At 32.7% G+C, this 17,285-nt stretch overlaps 1 protein-coding gene across 10 annotated transcripts in view; it reads right to left on the bottom strand.

The window, feature by feature from the left end:
• Reps1 (RALBP1 associated Eps domain containing 1) overlaps nt 1–17,285 on the bottom strand; it is a 76,209-nt gene that overhangs the window by 16,550 nt on the left and 42,374 nt on the right. For 4 of the 10 annotated variants that reach the window (XM_027938455.3, XM_027938456.2, XM_027938458.2 and 1 more), the window contains exons 9-10: nt 8,516–8,619; nt 5,045–5,125 (exon numbers count right to left, since the gene is read on the bottom strand). In XM_027938455.3, coding sequence (XP_027794256.1) covers nt 5,045–5,125; nt 8,516–8,619 — 185 coding nt within the window. The remainder of the gene's footprint in view (nt 1–5,044; nt 5,126–8,515; nt 8,620–17,285) is intronic. The other 6 variants (XM_027938457.2, XM_071612987.1, XM_071612989.1 and 3 more) reach the window with 2 other exon arrangements.

Raw genomic sequence — 17,285 nt, 5'->3', positions numbered from 1 at the left:
TATACATGACTATTTTCTTAATTCATAATTTCTTATAATGTCAGAGTTTCAATCTTTGTTAATCTGTAGATGTGAGTTGTTTCTCTTTGTAGTTATATATTTAAAAAAAATATATTATCTAGTTGTCAATGCACCTTTATCTTATTTATTTATATGTGGTGCTGAGAATTGAACCATGCTAGGCAAGCTAGGCAAGTGCTCTACCACTGAGCCACTGCCCCACCCCCAGTTATACACTTTTTTTTTAGCTGATGGTTTGAATGTTCTTTTGTATATTTCTTTCTTGCAATCTGCACGTCTTTTATACACTTCTGTATTCATTTATTTTCTGATGCACAGGAGCTTCAAAACATTCTGCATTCGTTTTTTCAGTGTGAGATAAATATATTCTTGTTACTGAGTTTCCTTTATTATGTTCTTGATATATAATTTCAATTTAGCCTAATTAACTGCTTTTTTTTTTTTTGTACCAGGGATTGGATCCAGAGGCACTTTAACACTGAGCCACATTTCCAGCCCTAATTAACTGTTTTTTAAAAACAGTTTGTCCAAGTGGTACCTTTAATTTTTTTTTCTTTTCTCTCAAAGTCTTAAAAGATACATGACTTCTTCTCAATGTTTTATAATCTTGCCTTTACATTTACTACTGTATCAGAAGGGAAAGGTTTTTGTTTTAAATGTGATGCCAGGAAAGCAGCTAAGTTCAGTTTTGTTTATTCCTCTCAAAATGTTCTTGAAAAAAATCTGTAGCCTAAAATCTTGGGCACTGTATTTTTCACTATATCCATAGATAAATTTGTATCATTCTAATCACTTACAAATTATAGATTACTTGACTGATTAATATATAAATTGCTAAAATAGGTAAACTTGACTCTGAAGGTGATTTTCTACTTTTCTTTTAGTTAATTTTCGCTTGATGTATTTTTAACTTATCAGGTACAACATTAACTATATTGTATTTTTCAAGTAAATGTATTCTGTCATTTAATTGTACATACTAGGCAAAATATAGCTCTGTATATTTACAATTTTAGTTGCATAAATGTTATAAGAATCAGAATTCACCATTCTAAGACAAGATCAAGGAAAAAGAAATGATAGCACATGTGAAAATAATTTCTGATCCCAAACCCAAACAAATCAGGGGAAAAAAATGTCAAATTTAGATGCTTCAAATTTGTAACATTTATCTAATATATATTTTATGTGTATAAAATCAGATTTATAAAATTTAAAATAGTTGGAAATATTAACGAGTATTTATATACATTTGTGGTATAAAAAAGGGAGGTCAAGAAAATCAGGAATGTTCTGTAACTTCATTCAGGTCTTCTGTACCAACAAAGCAATATTCTGTAGCACACTGTATTCCTACAACTACTGGTTGCTGTGGTTCTACAATGGCTTTAGTCCAGTGGATCTACTGACAGCAGAATATGGTAGTGCTTTGATGAATTTGACACACATGACCACATCTAACCTCAGATTAAGATATCAGAAGTTGCATTTACGACTGTCACGTGCAGCAAGATACGGAGCTTTCACTTTAAGCATTTTAGCATCCATATGAAGAACCAAAATGTATACAAATCTCTTAGTCCTAAGACACATGTGCCATAAGATGCCAAAATAACACTTTCTCTGCTCCAACCTAGTGTTTTTAAATAGTGAGGAGGAAACAAAATTGGCTGGCCAACTTCTTCTTATCTAGTCAGATTACCCAAATCCTCCAGGAAACCCATTTCTAATCATTCATGGCACATCTGTGTTATGTATTTGGTGTGATTTTATATAATGCAGTACTTTATTGAATTATATATATTATACATGTATCTCATAGATCTAATTTTTCTACATGCCTTAAATGCTATTATTCTTATCTGTCTGAATCCAGTCCTGCCTACTTTTCATTCTCATGTCAGGGAATTAGGTATTAGACCTCTTGAACCCTCTTGCTTCAGTTAATTCACATTGTTGCCTAAGTGATCTTCCCCTTACTGTCCTTGCCCACTCACTGGGGTACTCTGTGATATCTCCTGGTGCTATCACCCTGTAAGGTGAAATTCAGCTACTTACTCTAGCTTATGAAGATTTTCTCAATCTACTTTCAACTACATTCCTCAGTTCCCACTGTTCCTCCATAGGTATGTGCACCCTATACTATGACCACAATGAACTGATCCTGCTCATGAAACTCTCCCTGCCTGGACTACCCTCGTCCATTCTGCCAATGTCTATTTTCAGTGAAGACTAAGCATACTACTAAAACCTCTTGTGAAATCCTTCCCACATAGCCAACCCTTTCTCTGCCTACAGCTTTGTTCAGCTGAAAATGAGATAATTAGAATCTTAATTTCATCGGAACTCTGAAAGCCTAATAACTAACCATCCCAGTGTGCACATGAGGTCACTGTGCTATCTATGTAAGTGCTACAGATAAGTTTGAAGCTTTTCAGAGATTTTTTTATTTTATTGAGCAAAGGGTTAATTACCAAGATTTAGTTCCTTTTTAATATTCCATTATATATTTTCAACACTGAAGGGTTGGGCTGTAGCTCAGTGGTAGAGTGCTCGTCTGGCATGAGTAATAACTTGAGTTCAATCCCCTAACTAACTAAATACATCACTGAAAGGTAAGTGAAATTCACATGAAAACTTTAGTTTTATTGTTTTTATCTTCTCCCTTCTAATCTGAAAGGGTCTCATTTACTTACTTAAAATCCTTATTTATATAAGCCTTGCAAAGGATTATCTGGGATTGTGGCTCCAGGCTGTGCTCTATAAACAGTCAATATTTCAGTTAGTATTAAATGAAGGTTAAGAAACTCAGACTCTAAAGCACACAATTAGGAGAAAGAAAGGCATTCTCCCAACTGAAAAATTAAAGATTACAGGTTAGAGAACGAAGTTCAGGTTTAAGCTTACCAGCATAAATGAAAAAAGATTTTCTAGATGTCAAAGTATAAATATTTAAGAATGTCAACTTAATTTTTCCCCATTTTTTCATTTGTTCTTTTTACATATACATGGCAGTAGAGTGCATTTTGACATATTATACATACATGGAGTATACTTTCCCATTCTGTGATTGTACATGATATGGAGTTAGCTGGTCATGTATTCACATATGAACATAGGGAAAGCCATGTCTGCTATGAATGCCAATTAAAATGATCAAATTCAGAAGTCTAACTTCAAGTTTAAAATGTCAAGCATTCTTTATTTTCCTACAATCTCTTGTCTACCACACTAGAAATAACAAAGTATACTTTTAAACACTCATAAATTAGGATATTATTTCCAAGTAAGAACATCACTTGTAATAAGCTTAACATTCCTCTATATTTCCTGGCAGTCATGAGTCAATTTATTTTGCCTCTGAGCTCTAGATTTTTATATATAATGTTCTTCCTTTGTCTCACAAAGAGTTATAATACTACGTGTGATTATTTTCACTGTCTTGTAAGGGTTAAGAGATTAAGATGATTTTTTTTTCTATAAAATACCTTCATTAAGTAAACAAAATTAACTGGACTATATATTTAAAAAATTAGCAGGTAGAAATAAAATAGGGAACTCTTTAAAGCTTAAAACTTGTCACTTCCCAAAAGATCTTAATTATGGCTGCTAATAAGCAGCAAAAATTTCAACTGTTGGTTTTATTTCTCTTGCACTTTTCAGATAAAAGTAAAAAATAAATGCCTTAAATATACTAACAGAAGCAAAAGGCACAGAAGATCTACATATAAATTGGTCCCTGAATATTTTAATAGACTATAAACATTTTTAAAGGCCATATATTATGTTTGAATTAAATGACTGTAACAGCATCCTCTATATTTCAAATACAAATTCTATAAAAAAAATTTTTTTAGGTGACAGACCTTTATTTATTTATTTCTATATATGTGGTGCTGAGAATCGAACCCGGTGCCTCACATATGCCAGGCAAGTGCTCTCCCACTGAGCCTCACTGAGCCCTCAATACAAATTCTTTAAAATTTTATAAGGCACCCAAAACCCACTGATTGAAACTGAAGATATTTTATCTTTAAAGCCACTTCTCCAAATCCATATTAAATGATGAAGCCATTTTAATACTTAATTATTAATTGCCAGCTGCTAAATCTAAGAATGCCTGTGTCACTTTCTACATAGCTTTCTACTCAGCTCACTTAAGAAAACATAAAGAAAAAAACCCTACCTTTACACTCTTCTTCCCTTACTACTGAATTCCTCTTTTGTTTTTGGAAAGTGCTTATTAGCATGTCGAGAGAGAGAGAGAGAGAGAGAGCGAGCGAGCGCGCGCGCGCGCGCGCATGCAAAGGCAGAGAAATGAACAGAGAGAAAAATAATTTAAAGTTTTGAAGTTTTCAAATAACTTCAAGGACAGGAGGGGCATAGATGAAATTAACTTTATAGAGATAAAATTTATTTTTACAATCAGGATATGAACTTTGTAGCATTTTCAAAAAACACAGTAAACCACAGGAAGACAAGACAGGTTCCTTTGCACAAGAGGAATTTTTGACAAATAGCTATGTATTGTTTTACTGAACTGGAATCTATCTAACAGAACTTAACATACTAATTAAACAAAAGCCTATCATTTGAAGCGTTTTTAAAAAGATGACACTGCATAAATATTTGCATACACAGTACATATTACATGATGCATAAGCATACAAATAATATTTACATAAGTGTCACTACATTGAAATACGTAGTATGTTAAATAAAACATACATTTAATTAGCAAATGACAACATGGTTAACCAAATCAATTATCACAAAATGCTTCTTTGGACACATGTACCAGATTTTAAAAGCATAGTTTTTCTCACCAAAATAACTAGAAAATACAAGGAATGGGAAAAAAAAAAATTCTTTCCACCATTAAACACACAAAAATTGAAAAGTCTGCCAACATTTCCCTCTAAGCACTGCACTGAATCATGCATATTGGCTAAAAAACCATAATGAATGGAAATTTGGGTTAATAAAATTAATTTCAAACAAGCAAGCTAAGTGATTGACTTACAGGATCAGCTGGTGCAATGTTAGAATCAAATTGGGTCAGAGTTTGTGAGCTTGAAGAGCGTTCACTAAATGTCTCCCACTGCTGAACAGACAGAGGAGAGACAAGTCAGCATGATGAGAAAGATGGAGTAAAAGATCACTGGAGAAGATTTAGCAAAGTAATTCAGAGGTTGCACTGCAAGCTGTGTTTCATAGGTCTAACATTATTATGTAACTTCTATTTTTCCATGAACATCTTATACTTATCTATCTTGGGTCATTTTGAATAAAAGGCAAACAGTTTCACAAGCAGATATCAACTGAATAGTAATAATTTTTTGCAATCTCTACTAAAGAGATTCATAGCCTTACAGAATTAAGATTCAAAACATAATACAGGACCATATTGTGAGTGATATAAATGGCTATCAAGTGAAAATGTAAAGGGGTTTGTCTTGCCTGGAAGAAAGAATAATCCTTCTTTTAAAATTCAAATGTTAATGCATTGATTTGGTAATGGTAACAAAGTTTTGATTAAAACAAAGCAAGTCAGTGTGACTTGCCAGTGCGACCCCTGAAAGATGATTCTATTATGTTCGTGCACATATTTTATACATATGCATAGATATTTAATAAAATATAATTGAGGTAAAATGCAAGGAATTCTGGAATTAATATGTTTGTGCTTATGTCAACCTGTAGCAAGTCAACCCCTGCAATCAGCACAACAAACAGGGCCATGCTAGTTCACAAGATGGAATCGCCAATCAGGCACCCCCCTCCCCATGCTAGAAAAATCAGAATGCAGCCACAATGAGAGCAAATCAAGCATTTGAGTATGTGTTATATATAGAAGATGTATATGAAATATTATGTATCTAAAAGAGGTACACAAAGAAATATCATACCTCTTAAAATAGTGGATAATTCAATATTAATTACAGTAAATTCCATTTGTTGTAGAGATCTTAGTAATATGGTACAGAATTTTTACATTAAAATTGTCAGTTAAATCAGATTCTTAAAATTTATCAGTTATCCTCTGAAGAGGGAAAAACATCTACACATATACAATATATACAAACAAATGTTTACACACAGACACACAACTACCCATTCACCAAAATTCTTTTTATAATTCACTTTGGGAAAGTATAGTTTTATGCTTCAAAGTTCAACTTACTATTTAAAATACTGATATTCAATTTGAGAAGACATGTAGAAGTTAGCAATTGAGTGCACTATTAAAAATTATCTACAGAAATGGGCAATACAATCATTCATCAATTTTTTCTGCAGATTAGTTTTAGCTTGAAAAATAAGATAAACAGAAATAGTGATGCACTCAAAGTATTTTAGGTAGAAAAGCCATAATAACTCACTTCTATCAGGAGACATAAGTTCAAGGAAGTGACTTAACAATATCTGTTAATACAATTGTTTTCTTCTTCAACGATTATTGTCGCCAGGATTCATAAGGAATTTTTAAAATCCTAATTAACTGAAAAAAGTTCAAATACAGAAAACTTTGGCAAAAAGAAGGCATATATACTAACACCCTGCTTGGGTGTCATGAGGTTTGTCCTCGTGATTTTACAAGATTATCTGTAAGCAATTTGGAGGGACGAGACTGTCCTCTTCATGACTTTAGTAAATAGTTAAGAGCACAAGGCTCTGGAACCAGACTACTGGAATCCTATTTGGGCTTTGCAAACTTGGGCCAGTTAAATTCCATAACCTCTCTGTACTTCAGTTTCACCATCTGTAACATGAAATTAATATCTACTTCAAAGGAGTATTCTGAGGATTTAAGGAGTTAATATAGATAAAGAGCTTTCTGGACAGAACTGGAACATCAAAAGTGTTCAACAAATGTTAGTGATTATCATTAGTGTTATCCACTGTACTACCTAATCCATATCCACAGGTGCTAAATTAAAGTTAAAAAAATATTAGTGTTTTGGTGGTAGACAATGAAAATAAAATCTAAATTTTATATCCTAAGTAGCTAAATAGGTATCATTTAAAATAGGTATCATTAATACATCTTAAAACCAATGTTCTATGAGCTTTAGATATTTCATATAAAGTGAAAAAAAATTACCACTTTTTTGGTATTGTTAGCAAATACTAGAAAATAGAACTTGATAGGAATATTTAATCAGGCAGACAGCAACTAGTGGAATCAGAATTGAGAAGGGACTTCCAGCCCTTGTCTTTAACGCGTTAATTGCATGTGATTTCATTTAAAATGAACACAGGCTTAGGAGTTGAGACTCTTTATAAGAGCTGCTCCTATTTACAAACTGATAAAAGTAGGCTAACAATACTCCTTTTATTCTGATAGTGCCTTTAAAAAATGATAGAAATGTAAATGCAGTGAAAGTAATATTTTCAGGAACACTTATCTATTCTCCATAAACGTTCTACTGGCCAATTTTTCAAAGGCTTAATCCCCTTCTCTACAAAAACATATTAATAGGTTTACATCTGATGGTAGGACATATGGTATAATGTTATAATGCTTAAGACACAGTCTTGGCTGTGATTGGGTGTTTACAAAGCAGTAAAAATAGTACAAAACTGCCAGTTACTTCTCTGTTTTCCAACTGTCCCAAATTAACTAGGGTACTCTTTAATCTAGTATTTTTCTGGCTTTCAAGAACATGGAAAGCACAGAAGCTTCCTGAAAGTTAACAAACTCTTATTTTTGCAGTACTACCTAAAGAAAAAAAGATAATTTATTCACAAAGAGAAATGCTCTCAGGCTGGAACAGTGGTTTCCAAATGGAGTCCTCCAGAACACTAAAGTTCAACAGAGCATCCTCAGGAGGTGCTTCAGGAGAGGGGGGCCTCAGGCCCTCTTCCTTTATTCTAAGCAAAGTGATCCTTTTATTGTTTTATATGATAGAACTTTGAAGTCACTGGAGAACAATGCATTTGTCCCAAATTCTATTTTGCATACTATGCTTGGACACATTTAGACAAAAACACTCCATTTTATATTGAATAAGGTCACAGAAAACATCTTATTCCTGTGGAAGGCATGCCTAGTGACATCACATCACTTCCAATCCCAAGATTCCAATTGTATTATCATGTACCTAAGGACTGAGATGGCATGACTCACTAGACAAGGCAGCTGACTAGTATCAAAGGACTTGTATTAAAATCTTAGCTCTTAAATCTCCTGGAAATGAGATCTTGGCCAAGTCATTCACTTTGACTTTTAACTTCATTCATCTGCCCCAACTAACTCACAATATTTTAGTGGGGATAAACAATGGAAACCAAATGATAGTGTATGTACATTAAAAACCTCAAAAGTTACATCATTACAAACATTTATTTATCAGTTATATTAACTATGCATGCATGCTCAAAGAGCTTTATACTGACATTAACCTGTTTGAAATTTCTTACCTTAAAAATGCAAATTTTTAATTGAAAAAAAAAAAAGAAAAGAAAGAGAAGAAAAGAAAGCTATGCTAACCTCACTGCTTTGATTCAGCTCAGGCCAAGTCTGGTTTAGTGATGGCATTGATGGTGACTTGCTTGGAGGTGCTTCAGTAGGAGAGCCTGGCTGATCTCCAACATCTGTAATTTAAAAACAGAAGACTCCTCTATTAACAATATATTTTAGTTTAGAATATTTACTTATAAAAAAGCTAGCAGATGATTTTCCTAAGTAGTAATTTATAAACTGATTTTTCTTATGTTCCCAAAATAAACATTTTAACCATCAGACAATACTCATTCATACTACTCTGTCTACCTGAAACCAGTTTTTTAACTTTTTATGAAAATAAAATCTAGTTAGGAATAAGCAGAAGAGTGTTATACGTTTATTTTACACAGTGATAATAAAAGAGGTCAAATGCTCTGACTCAGTTTCTGATATCAGGGATGGATTTTTTTATCAGCTTCCGAAAGTATATTTCTTGTAATACTAATCACTATGGGGACTTTCAAAAATTAGGGTTTTTTTGCTCAAATAAGTTTGTGGGATACTATTAATTCCCTGTTGGAGCACTCCCATGCATATCAAGACTACTTATGTCCAATAGTAAATAAACTTAAGTCAGTTTTTGTAAGTCAGTTTTTCTAAAACACAAATGCTTTTCATCAAATAAAATTCTTCAATATTCTCTTGAAATATACTTTGGGAACTGCTGATTCATACTCATTAATCACATTTCCTCTACAAATCTTTCTTGATACAAAAAAATGGAAAATAAAAGGTATTCCCAGTCATTAAAAAAAAAAAAAAAGCAAAAATCCATAAGCCCATATGAAACTTAGCTTTAAGAAAGGTTTTTCTTTTAGTCCTGTGGATTGAACCCAGACCTTGCACATGCCCTCTACCACTAAGCTATACCCCCAGCCCTTAAAACTTTTGTCATTACACTCACTGCTATCTTATCGATAGCTACAAATCCACGACACTAATTCAAAATGATTTTTAATGTAAATCAAAGTATCATACTATAATTTTAATTCTATTTAAACCCTAATTTAAAATCTCTCTAAAGCTACACTTAAAAATATAATTTCAAAAGTAACTAAATTCCCTAATTTTTCCAAGGTTTACACAGCTTTGAATATAATCCCAATCAACAGGGAGTATGTAATTTGTTTAGACCACATATCATTCACAATTCCAATATCTGTCTCTGTCTTTCTATTTGACCATGGGCAAGTTAAATAAAATAATATCCAAGTTTTTCCACCAGAAAGAAAGATACTTGGTATTAAGTGTTAGCTCTATACTTCAGATTTCTAAGCATACAGCCATATAATAAACCTACCGATATATAGCTTTTAATCTTTCAATTTAGTCATAAATTTTTACCTTTTAGTACCTAACATAGGATCTAATACAGAATAGCACTCAAGTATTTATTGAGTAAGTTGTTTTTTGTGTTCTTCATTGCTGTCATTTTCTTAGAATCACAACTAATAGTTGGGAAAACTCTCAAAATTCTCCTTCTACCCGCGGTGTTTCATGACTCTCTCAAAATATTTTCCTTTTGTGTACCCTATAATTATACCTTTATCATTATACCACATTGCAAGTTCTAGTTTACAGTCTAGCATTACATTTTGACTTCTATTTGTATTATAAATTGAAAAGATGTTCCTATTTCTTTCTGAGTCCTATACATTCACAGTATAGTGTGGGAGCATTAGAGGCAGGAAGGCTTCAGCTATTGCTATATGAAGACTGCAGAACTCAAAGTTCTTAAAGAACTAGTGGAAAAATTATTTAGAATAAACAGTAATAGGTCATTTCTCATTGGATAGTTTGGTGTTTTTTTGTGGGAACCGACATTATAAACCTTTCTCCCCCCATCATAACAAAGTGAAAGGAAATTAAGCAAAGAAAGATAGCTTCTAACAATATGAAATTTGCTAAAAGTGAAAGTCTCCAGGGCCATAGAAAATGAAGAAAGGTCTTTACGAGAGATCCCTGCCCCCCACCAAAGCACTTAAGTATTAAAGAAAAATAAATAGAATTAAATAGTATTTACTCTAGGGGGATTAATTTCCAAAAGAATCAATTTAAAGCCAGACTCTATTCTTTTCTCTTCAACATCATCTTAGGGCCTTCTGAGGCTCTGGTTTGGCTTTCAGATCTCAGTTCTCATGATGTTGTTTTACAAATTCAGAGACAGACTATACCACATCCTCACCTCAAGGCAGTTATAATTTGGGAAGAGATTCAGATAATCTCTATCAGTGGTACAAAAGCTACAGTGGGTCTAGCCTCTTAAGGCTAAGAAATAAAATACTACTCACCCAAGTAATTATACTTTATTATCATTTCAATGATTATTTTCTTACAATCTCAGTTCTCAAACAATGTATCACTGTATTCCCAATGTATTCTTTTGGGAATCTTTACAATTCTTTTTTTTTTTTTTGGGGGGGGGGGCTCCTGAAAAGTCAAAATTATTCTTGTAATAATATTAGTAATTTTTCTTCCTGTGTTGATATTGACACTGATCCTGAAAAGCAACAGTGGTTAAAAGCACTACTGGTTCATCAAGAAGAATCACGGCAGTGATGACAAAATGTATTATTCACCCTCACATATATAAATTCAAAATTTTTACTATAATACAAAAAAATGCATGTTGCTCTCACTGAAGAATTTCATAATGAAGCAAATAATATTTAATTTTGATAAATTTTAGCACTAAAAACACACCTTTATAATACTCTGTGACAAAATGGGAAATATATATAAAGCACTTCTTTTGCATATCAGGGTACAATGGTTGTCTCAAACAAACAATATCTATGTGATTCAGCTGTAAGCCGAACTGACCACTTTTCATAGAATACCATTTATCTTGAAGGAACAGTTTATAAACTATAAGTATTTGGACTTGAGTATTAGGCAGACATTTTCTCAAATGAATAAAGTGAGCAACTCTTTTCAGTATTTGTTACTTACGACAAATTTTAAGCTTTTAGGAAAAACTTATAATTTTGAAAAATGTGTATATATATCCATAACCTTAAGTGTTTCCTAGCACATAAAGACTTCTCTGATGAGACAGGTTACAAAATTAACAAATATGCTTTTTTTCCAGGTATGGTCGTGCCTACCTATAATCCCAGATATCTGGGAGTCTAAGGCAGGAGGATTTCAAGTTAGACACAAGCCTCAGCAACTTAAGAGAGAACTTATCTCAAAAAGGGTTAGGGAAGTAGCTCAGTGGTGGAGTACTCCATAGTTCATTCCCTGGTACTGCCAAAAAAAAGGAAAATATTTTTGATATTTTATAATGAAACATCTCAATATGTAAAAGATCTGTATAACTCAATAAACTCTTATTTTTATAACCAACCACTATATTATGATACAAAATCATTCATGGATAAAGGGTTCATTCAAAGTACAACATTAACATTACAAAAAATTCATTAATATGGTTTCAGCTTTCACACTTCAAATAACTTTTAAGAAATTACAATTTGTGTGTGTGTGTGTGTGTGTGTTTGGTGGTGGTACTGGGGATCGAACCTGGGGTCTTGCACATGCTAAGTAAGTGCTCTACCAACTGAACTACACCCCCAGTCCACCATTTGTGTTTGACGTAGTACCTAAGAACAGTCAACAATATCTGAAAGCAGTATATAATAGTATTTCCTTTTTCTATGCAAAGTTAGATATTCTTTATGTATTTTAGGAATTAGCAACTTTTCTTTATTAAGCAAAGGTCTAGATAATAAATTTTTTAGGTTTTATAGGCTATATAGCCTCTACTACAACTATTCAACTCTGCCACTGTAGTACATAGACAGCCACAGACAATTTGTAATTGAATGAGTGTGGCTGTGTGTTTTATTTATGGTCACTAAAATACGAATTTCACATAATTTTCATGTATGATGACATATTATCCTTTTGGTTTTTTTCAATAATTAAAAAAAACCCACTCAATTTGTGCAGTATACAAAAACAAGCAACAAATTTGATTTGAGCTGCAAGGCTTGGTGTTTGGAGCCCAAATTTACCTCAAACAAAATAAGATATCCAAAAGACTAAACACAGAAATAAATATGACAATCTAGCTGACTTATATTAGATAGGTATTAAAAAAATTTGCAAAAAATACAAAACAATGTCACTCTTTTCATAATTGTATTTTAGAGAATACAGTTATTTTCCTAAAGATATTTATGCTAATATGTACAGAGTGTGTTACTGTTGTTTTTAAGTAATAAGTATTTTTTAAATGTTGGGGTTGGGGAGATAGGAAAAAACTAAAATATATCAGTTTTAATTTCTAACAGGATGACTATTGATAGATCTTACATGATCAAACACTCCTGAGGCACAATTTGTAAGAAGGAAAAAGGGTCCCGAGATTAGTAACTTGAAAAAAATTCCTGTCCTAGCAAATCCAAAAAGTACTTCTGGGACAAATTTGCAAAATTATACATTGTTTCTTTCCTACTTCATATATAAAACAACAAACAGCAGTAGGCAAAGAGCAAAATGAGCAAACTACCTATATTCTAGAAACCAACAATCATGAATCTGAGGAGAAGCATTAGATATGGATGCACCTCCTTCAATTTTGCTCCCTGTAAACACTCGAGCAAAGAGCTTACTGCCCGCCCACAAGACTATCTTTCCGGAGGCAGGGGTGTAGTTTTACTCTTACCTGATGCAGTGTTCCAACCTAGCCTCCTGCTGGAACACTGTGTCAACCCTGCCTTCCTCCTGAGGGTTCTGCTCTGCCCTGACACCATCAGAGCATCAGGGCTGAAAAAGAAGAGCATGAGGCTAAATTGTTTGTTAAAGCTAACCCCCAAAGGGCTTTTACGCAAAGAAAGTTTCTCTCCAGGTATAAAACTGGTTTGTCAGGAAGAGACAAACCAGTATGATCATACTGGGGAATGATATCTGGTTTATTAACACTGGCTGCAGTTTTCATCCTTCTACCTTTCAAAGAATCTGGAAAATTCATAGGTTCAGTCCAATACAATGTACCTGCTGAAAGCTTCTTTACTAGAGAACTTCAGTGTTGTTCTAAGTTTGTAACTATCCATCCTAAATTTATTTTTTATATTATATTTAGTATATTAAAAGTTATTTCAAAAGTGACTGCCAGCACATTAATCTTATATAAATATATACACTCCCCTGAAGTATTATGGTTTAAAATTTATTCTGCTTTCAAGCAGCAAACAAATCTAGGAAGTTCTTCAGTCATGAAGGCTCAAGGTTCCAACTTCATTTAAAAGATTCATGAAGGCAAAACTATATCTACTATTTATTCAAAATAACTATTATTCTTATAATAAAAAATTAAAATAAAGAAAAAATGGATTTAGCTGAATTTTAAGCTTTTGAGGAAAAGTACTGATAGTAACTCTTCCATTCTTTCTTAAAAGGCAGGGATAAAAGCAATGGATATGCAAGAGGAAATTAAAGAAGGAATTTAAGATATGCTCTGTTTTGTCTTGAGTGATTGTATTGGCATCAAAAAACTAAGTTCTGTTTTAAAAATGAACTCCACTTCTCTCCAACTTCCACAAATTGGAATTTTTTTTCAGTAAACAGACCTTAAGAAGGTCTATGTAGAAATCCACCCATTTTAACTTAAAAAATCAAAGCTTTTTTTTTTTTTTAATGAAAATAAAATCGTGCCCAGCTAGGTGTGAAAGAAAAACAATACACCCAAAATTCTAATTATATTTTATCTGCTAACTCTTTCACAATACTGATGAACATGTGATAGCACCTACAATTTGACTCAGCTATTCTACTAGAGATACAGAAGAGGTTCCCATTATCAAACGGTAGCTTAAAATGAACAAAGTCCATTTAATTTAAACTACTTAAAATAAGAACTAGTATTTCAAAAAGAGGAAAAGAAATATAATTGGGGCTTTGTCTTAAACATACAGAACATTGTGGAAATAAGTATTAAGAGCAAAGAATGAAAAATGTTAATTCTGAGTGTAATTTGGCAAAATTAAAAAGTACTAATTGAGTCTATGAATGCTTACTGAGAGCCTATTAAGGTTCCAGGCTCCTGGGATATATATAGTACTAAGCAAGAAGACAAGACCACCTCTCCTACAGAGTTCTCTAAGAGAAAACAGAACTGCCTTTTATTCCCTTTTCACTTTCATAGCACAATAATAAATAAAAAAGTCATTTCTGCAAAAACAAACAATTAAGGGGATCATTAATTATTTCCATGATCTGAAACTATAATCTCTTAAAGTCCTGACTATAATTATCCTCGTAGTTTTTCTCCTTTAAGTATTATCTAGCTTGGTTTGTCAATGTCTTGCAGTTGAGAAATTCTAATTACTCCCACCAATTTCATTACATAGTGCTTTTTTGCCAATATTTGTAATTTATTATATTGATTTTTCAGCTATAATAAGTACCTAGAAATGACAGTTAAGAATGTGTGTGTGTGTGTTGATGGGGTGGTTTGAGAAATAATTCCTTGAATGTAATGATGATGAGTATTAGTACATATTTTCATTATTTTTTTTCTCTGTAATTAACAGCACTTGGATAATGAATTTTCAAAAACCAAGATTGTTACTTTTATTGGTATGTGTGTGTGGGCGTGTGTTTAGGCTGTTTTGTTAATTTTTTTTTGATGTATACAAGAGAAGCTCTTCACAGTAATTAACTTGAATAAAGGTAGTCTCAATTTACATGGATTTCTAGTAAACTATTCATGAGAAGTATCACGTGCCTTCTCTTACCTGGCTTTTAAAAATATTCATGATGGAAGTACTGCTTAGTTTGGGGAATATAAGCTATGCACTATAGATAACACAAAGAAACATGCCCATGTTTCAAGTGCACAGCAATGATTATGGAGGAAAAGACAGGAAACACACCCCTTTTATATCTTTCAATATCTCAAACAGATAATGCATTATATCTCAAACTGATACTTACATGATCAGTGTGTATGGAAAAAGAACAGTTAAAAACTACCTGCTGCTCTGTCAATGACCTTTAAAAAATGTAACTGCCTATTTATGTATTCAATTTGCACTCTGCTAGGTGCTGACATACAACAAACAAAACTAATCCACTTACCATCCCCAGAGTTTATAGTCTAGTTTGAAAGAGAGATGAAAATGTATCATACAATCACAAAAGAACTGTAAAACTGTATCTGTGCTACAAAGAAGATTATTCTTTAGAGACTTGGATTTAAGATGTACAGCACCTGTACATTTTTTCCCCTTAAAAAACAATACAGTAGCAGGCTAGTAGATTATTTTAATTTTTTTTAAAGATAAACATTCTTGAATTCAGCTTCAGACACTGTTTCTGCGGATGAATTTTTTACATGCCTTTTTTTAAAAATCATATTTCACTTTTTATTTTTTTAAAATTTATTTTATTTTTTTTAATTTTTATTGTTGGTTGTTCAAAACATTACATAGTTCTTGACATATCATTTTCACACTTTGATTCAAGTGGGTTATGAACTCCCATTTTTACCCCGTATACAGATCGCAGAATCACATCGGTTACACATTCACTGATTTACATATTGCCATACTAGTGTCTGTTGTATTCTGTATCCAGAGTATACAAAGAACTCAAAAAATTAAACAATAAGAAAACAAATAACCCAATCAACAAATGGGCCAAGGACCTGAACAGACACTTCTCAGAGGAGGACATACAATCAATCAACAAGTACATGAAAAAAATGCTCACCATCTCTAGCAGTCAGAGAAATGCAAATCAAAACCACCCTAAGATACCATCTCACTCCAGTAAGAATGGCAGCCATTATGAAGTCAAACAACAACAAGTGCTGGCGAGGATGTGGGGAAAAGGGTACACTTGTACATTGCTGGTGGGACTGCAAATTGGTGCGGCCAATTTGGAAAGCAGTATGGAGATTTCTTGGAAAGCTGGGAATGGAACCACCATTTGACCCAGCTACATGCCTTTTTTTGTAAAACAAATACCAAGTTTCTCTATTTTAGTTGCCAAATTCAGTGCTGACAGTACATATTTTAATTTGTCTATATAAGTACTTCTACCTCTGATTCATAATTGTTTTATCTGCTATTTAATCCCGTAAACCTGCTCAAATTATTTTTGAAAAAATATATATTTAACTCAACCCATGTCTACACATCTGAAGAAAGCCAACTTGTAACTCCCAGGAGCTCTAATTCAAGTTACCACTGTTTACCATCTATTTGACTGTTGGACTTATTTACCTGGTGCTGGGGATTGAATCCAGAGCCTCAGATATGCTAGGCAAGCACTCTACTACTGAGCTGTCCCCTACTCCTTAAGAGTTTTAAATTCTAAGTATAGAACACTTGTACAGGTAATATTTCAGTATGTCCCAACATCACAAATATAATAAACTTCTATATTTTCAAGGTCAGAAAAGTATCAACAAAACTTTCTTACTTTGAAAATGGTACACATTAATAGCAGTAATCTTCTAATAATTCTTTACTGAGCAATTTAGTATATGGCTGCCAACACTCCAGTTCCTAAAGATACTTAATAATGAATATGATACATTTTTTAAAAAAGAAGCTCGAAGTATAGTATTTGAAAGGGGGGGGGGAAGATTAAAGAAACAAGATTCAGAGTGATATATTCTATTCTGAAAAGTAAGCAAAGATGCTATGAGAAATCAAACAGAGAAACTACCTTGGCCAATAGTCAAAACAGCTCTAAAGCAGGTATAACTGTGATCTGCCAGAAGAAACTATCTGGTTACTTC

Source organism: Marmota flaviventris, chromosome 6 (genome assembly GCF_047511675.1).
Source record: "Marmota flaviventris isolate mMarFla1 chromosome 6, mMarFla1.hap1, whole genome shotgun sequence".
Classification (NCBI taxonomy): domain Eukaryota; kingdom Metazoa; phylum Chordata; class Mammalia; order Rodentia; family Sciuridae; genus Marmota; species Marmota flaviventris.
This window is presented reverse-complemented; position numbering and strand designations above follow the sequence as displayed.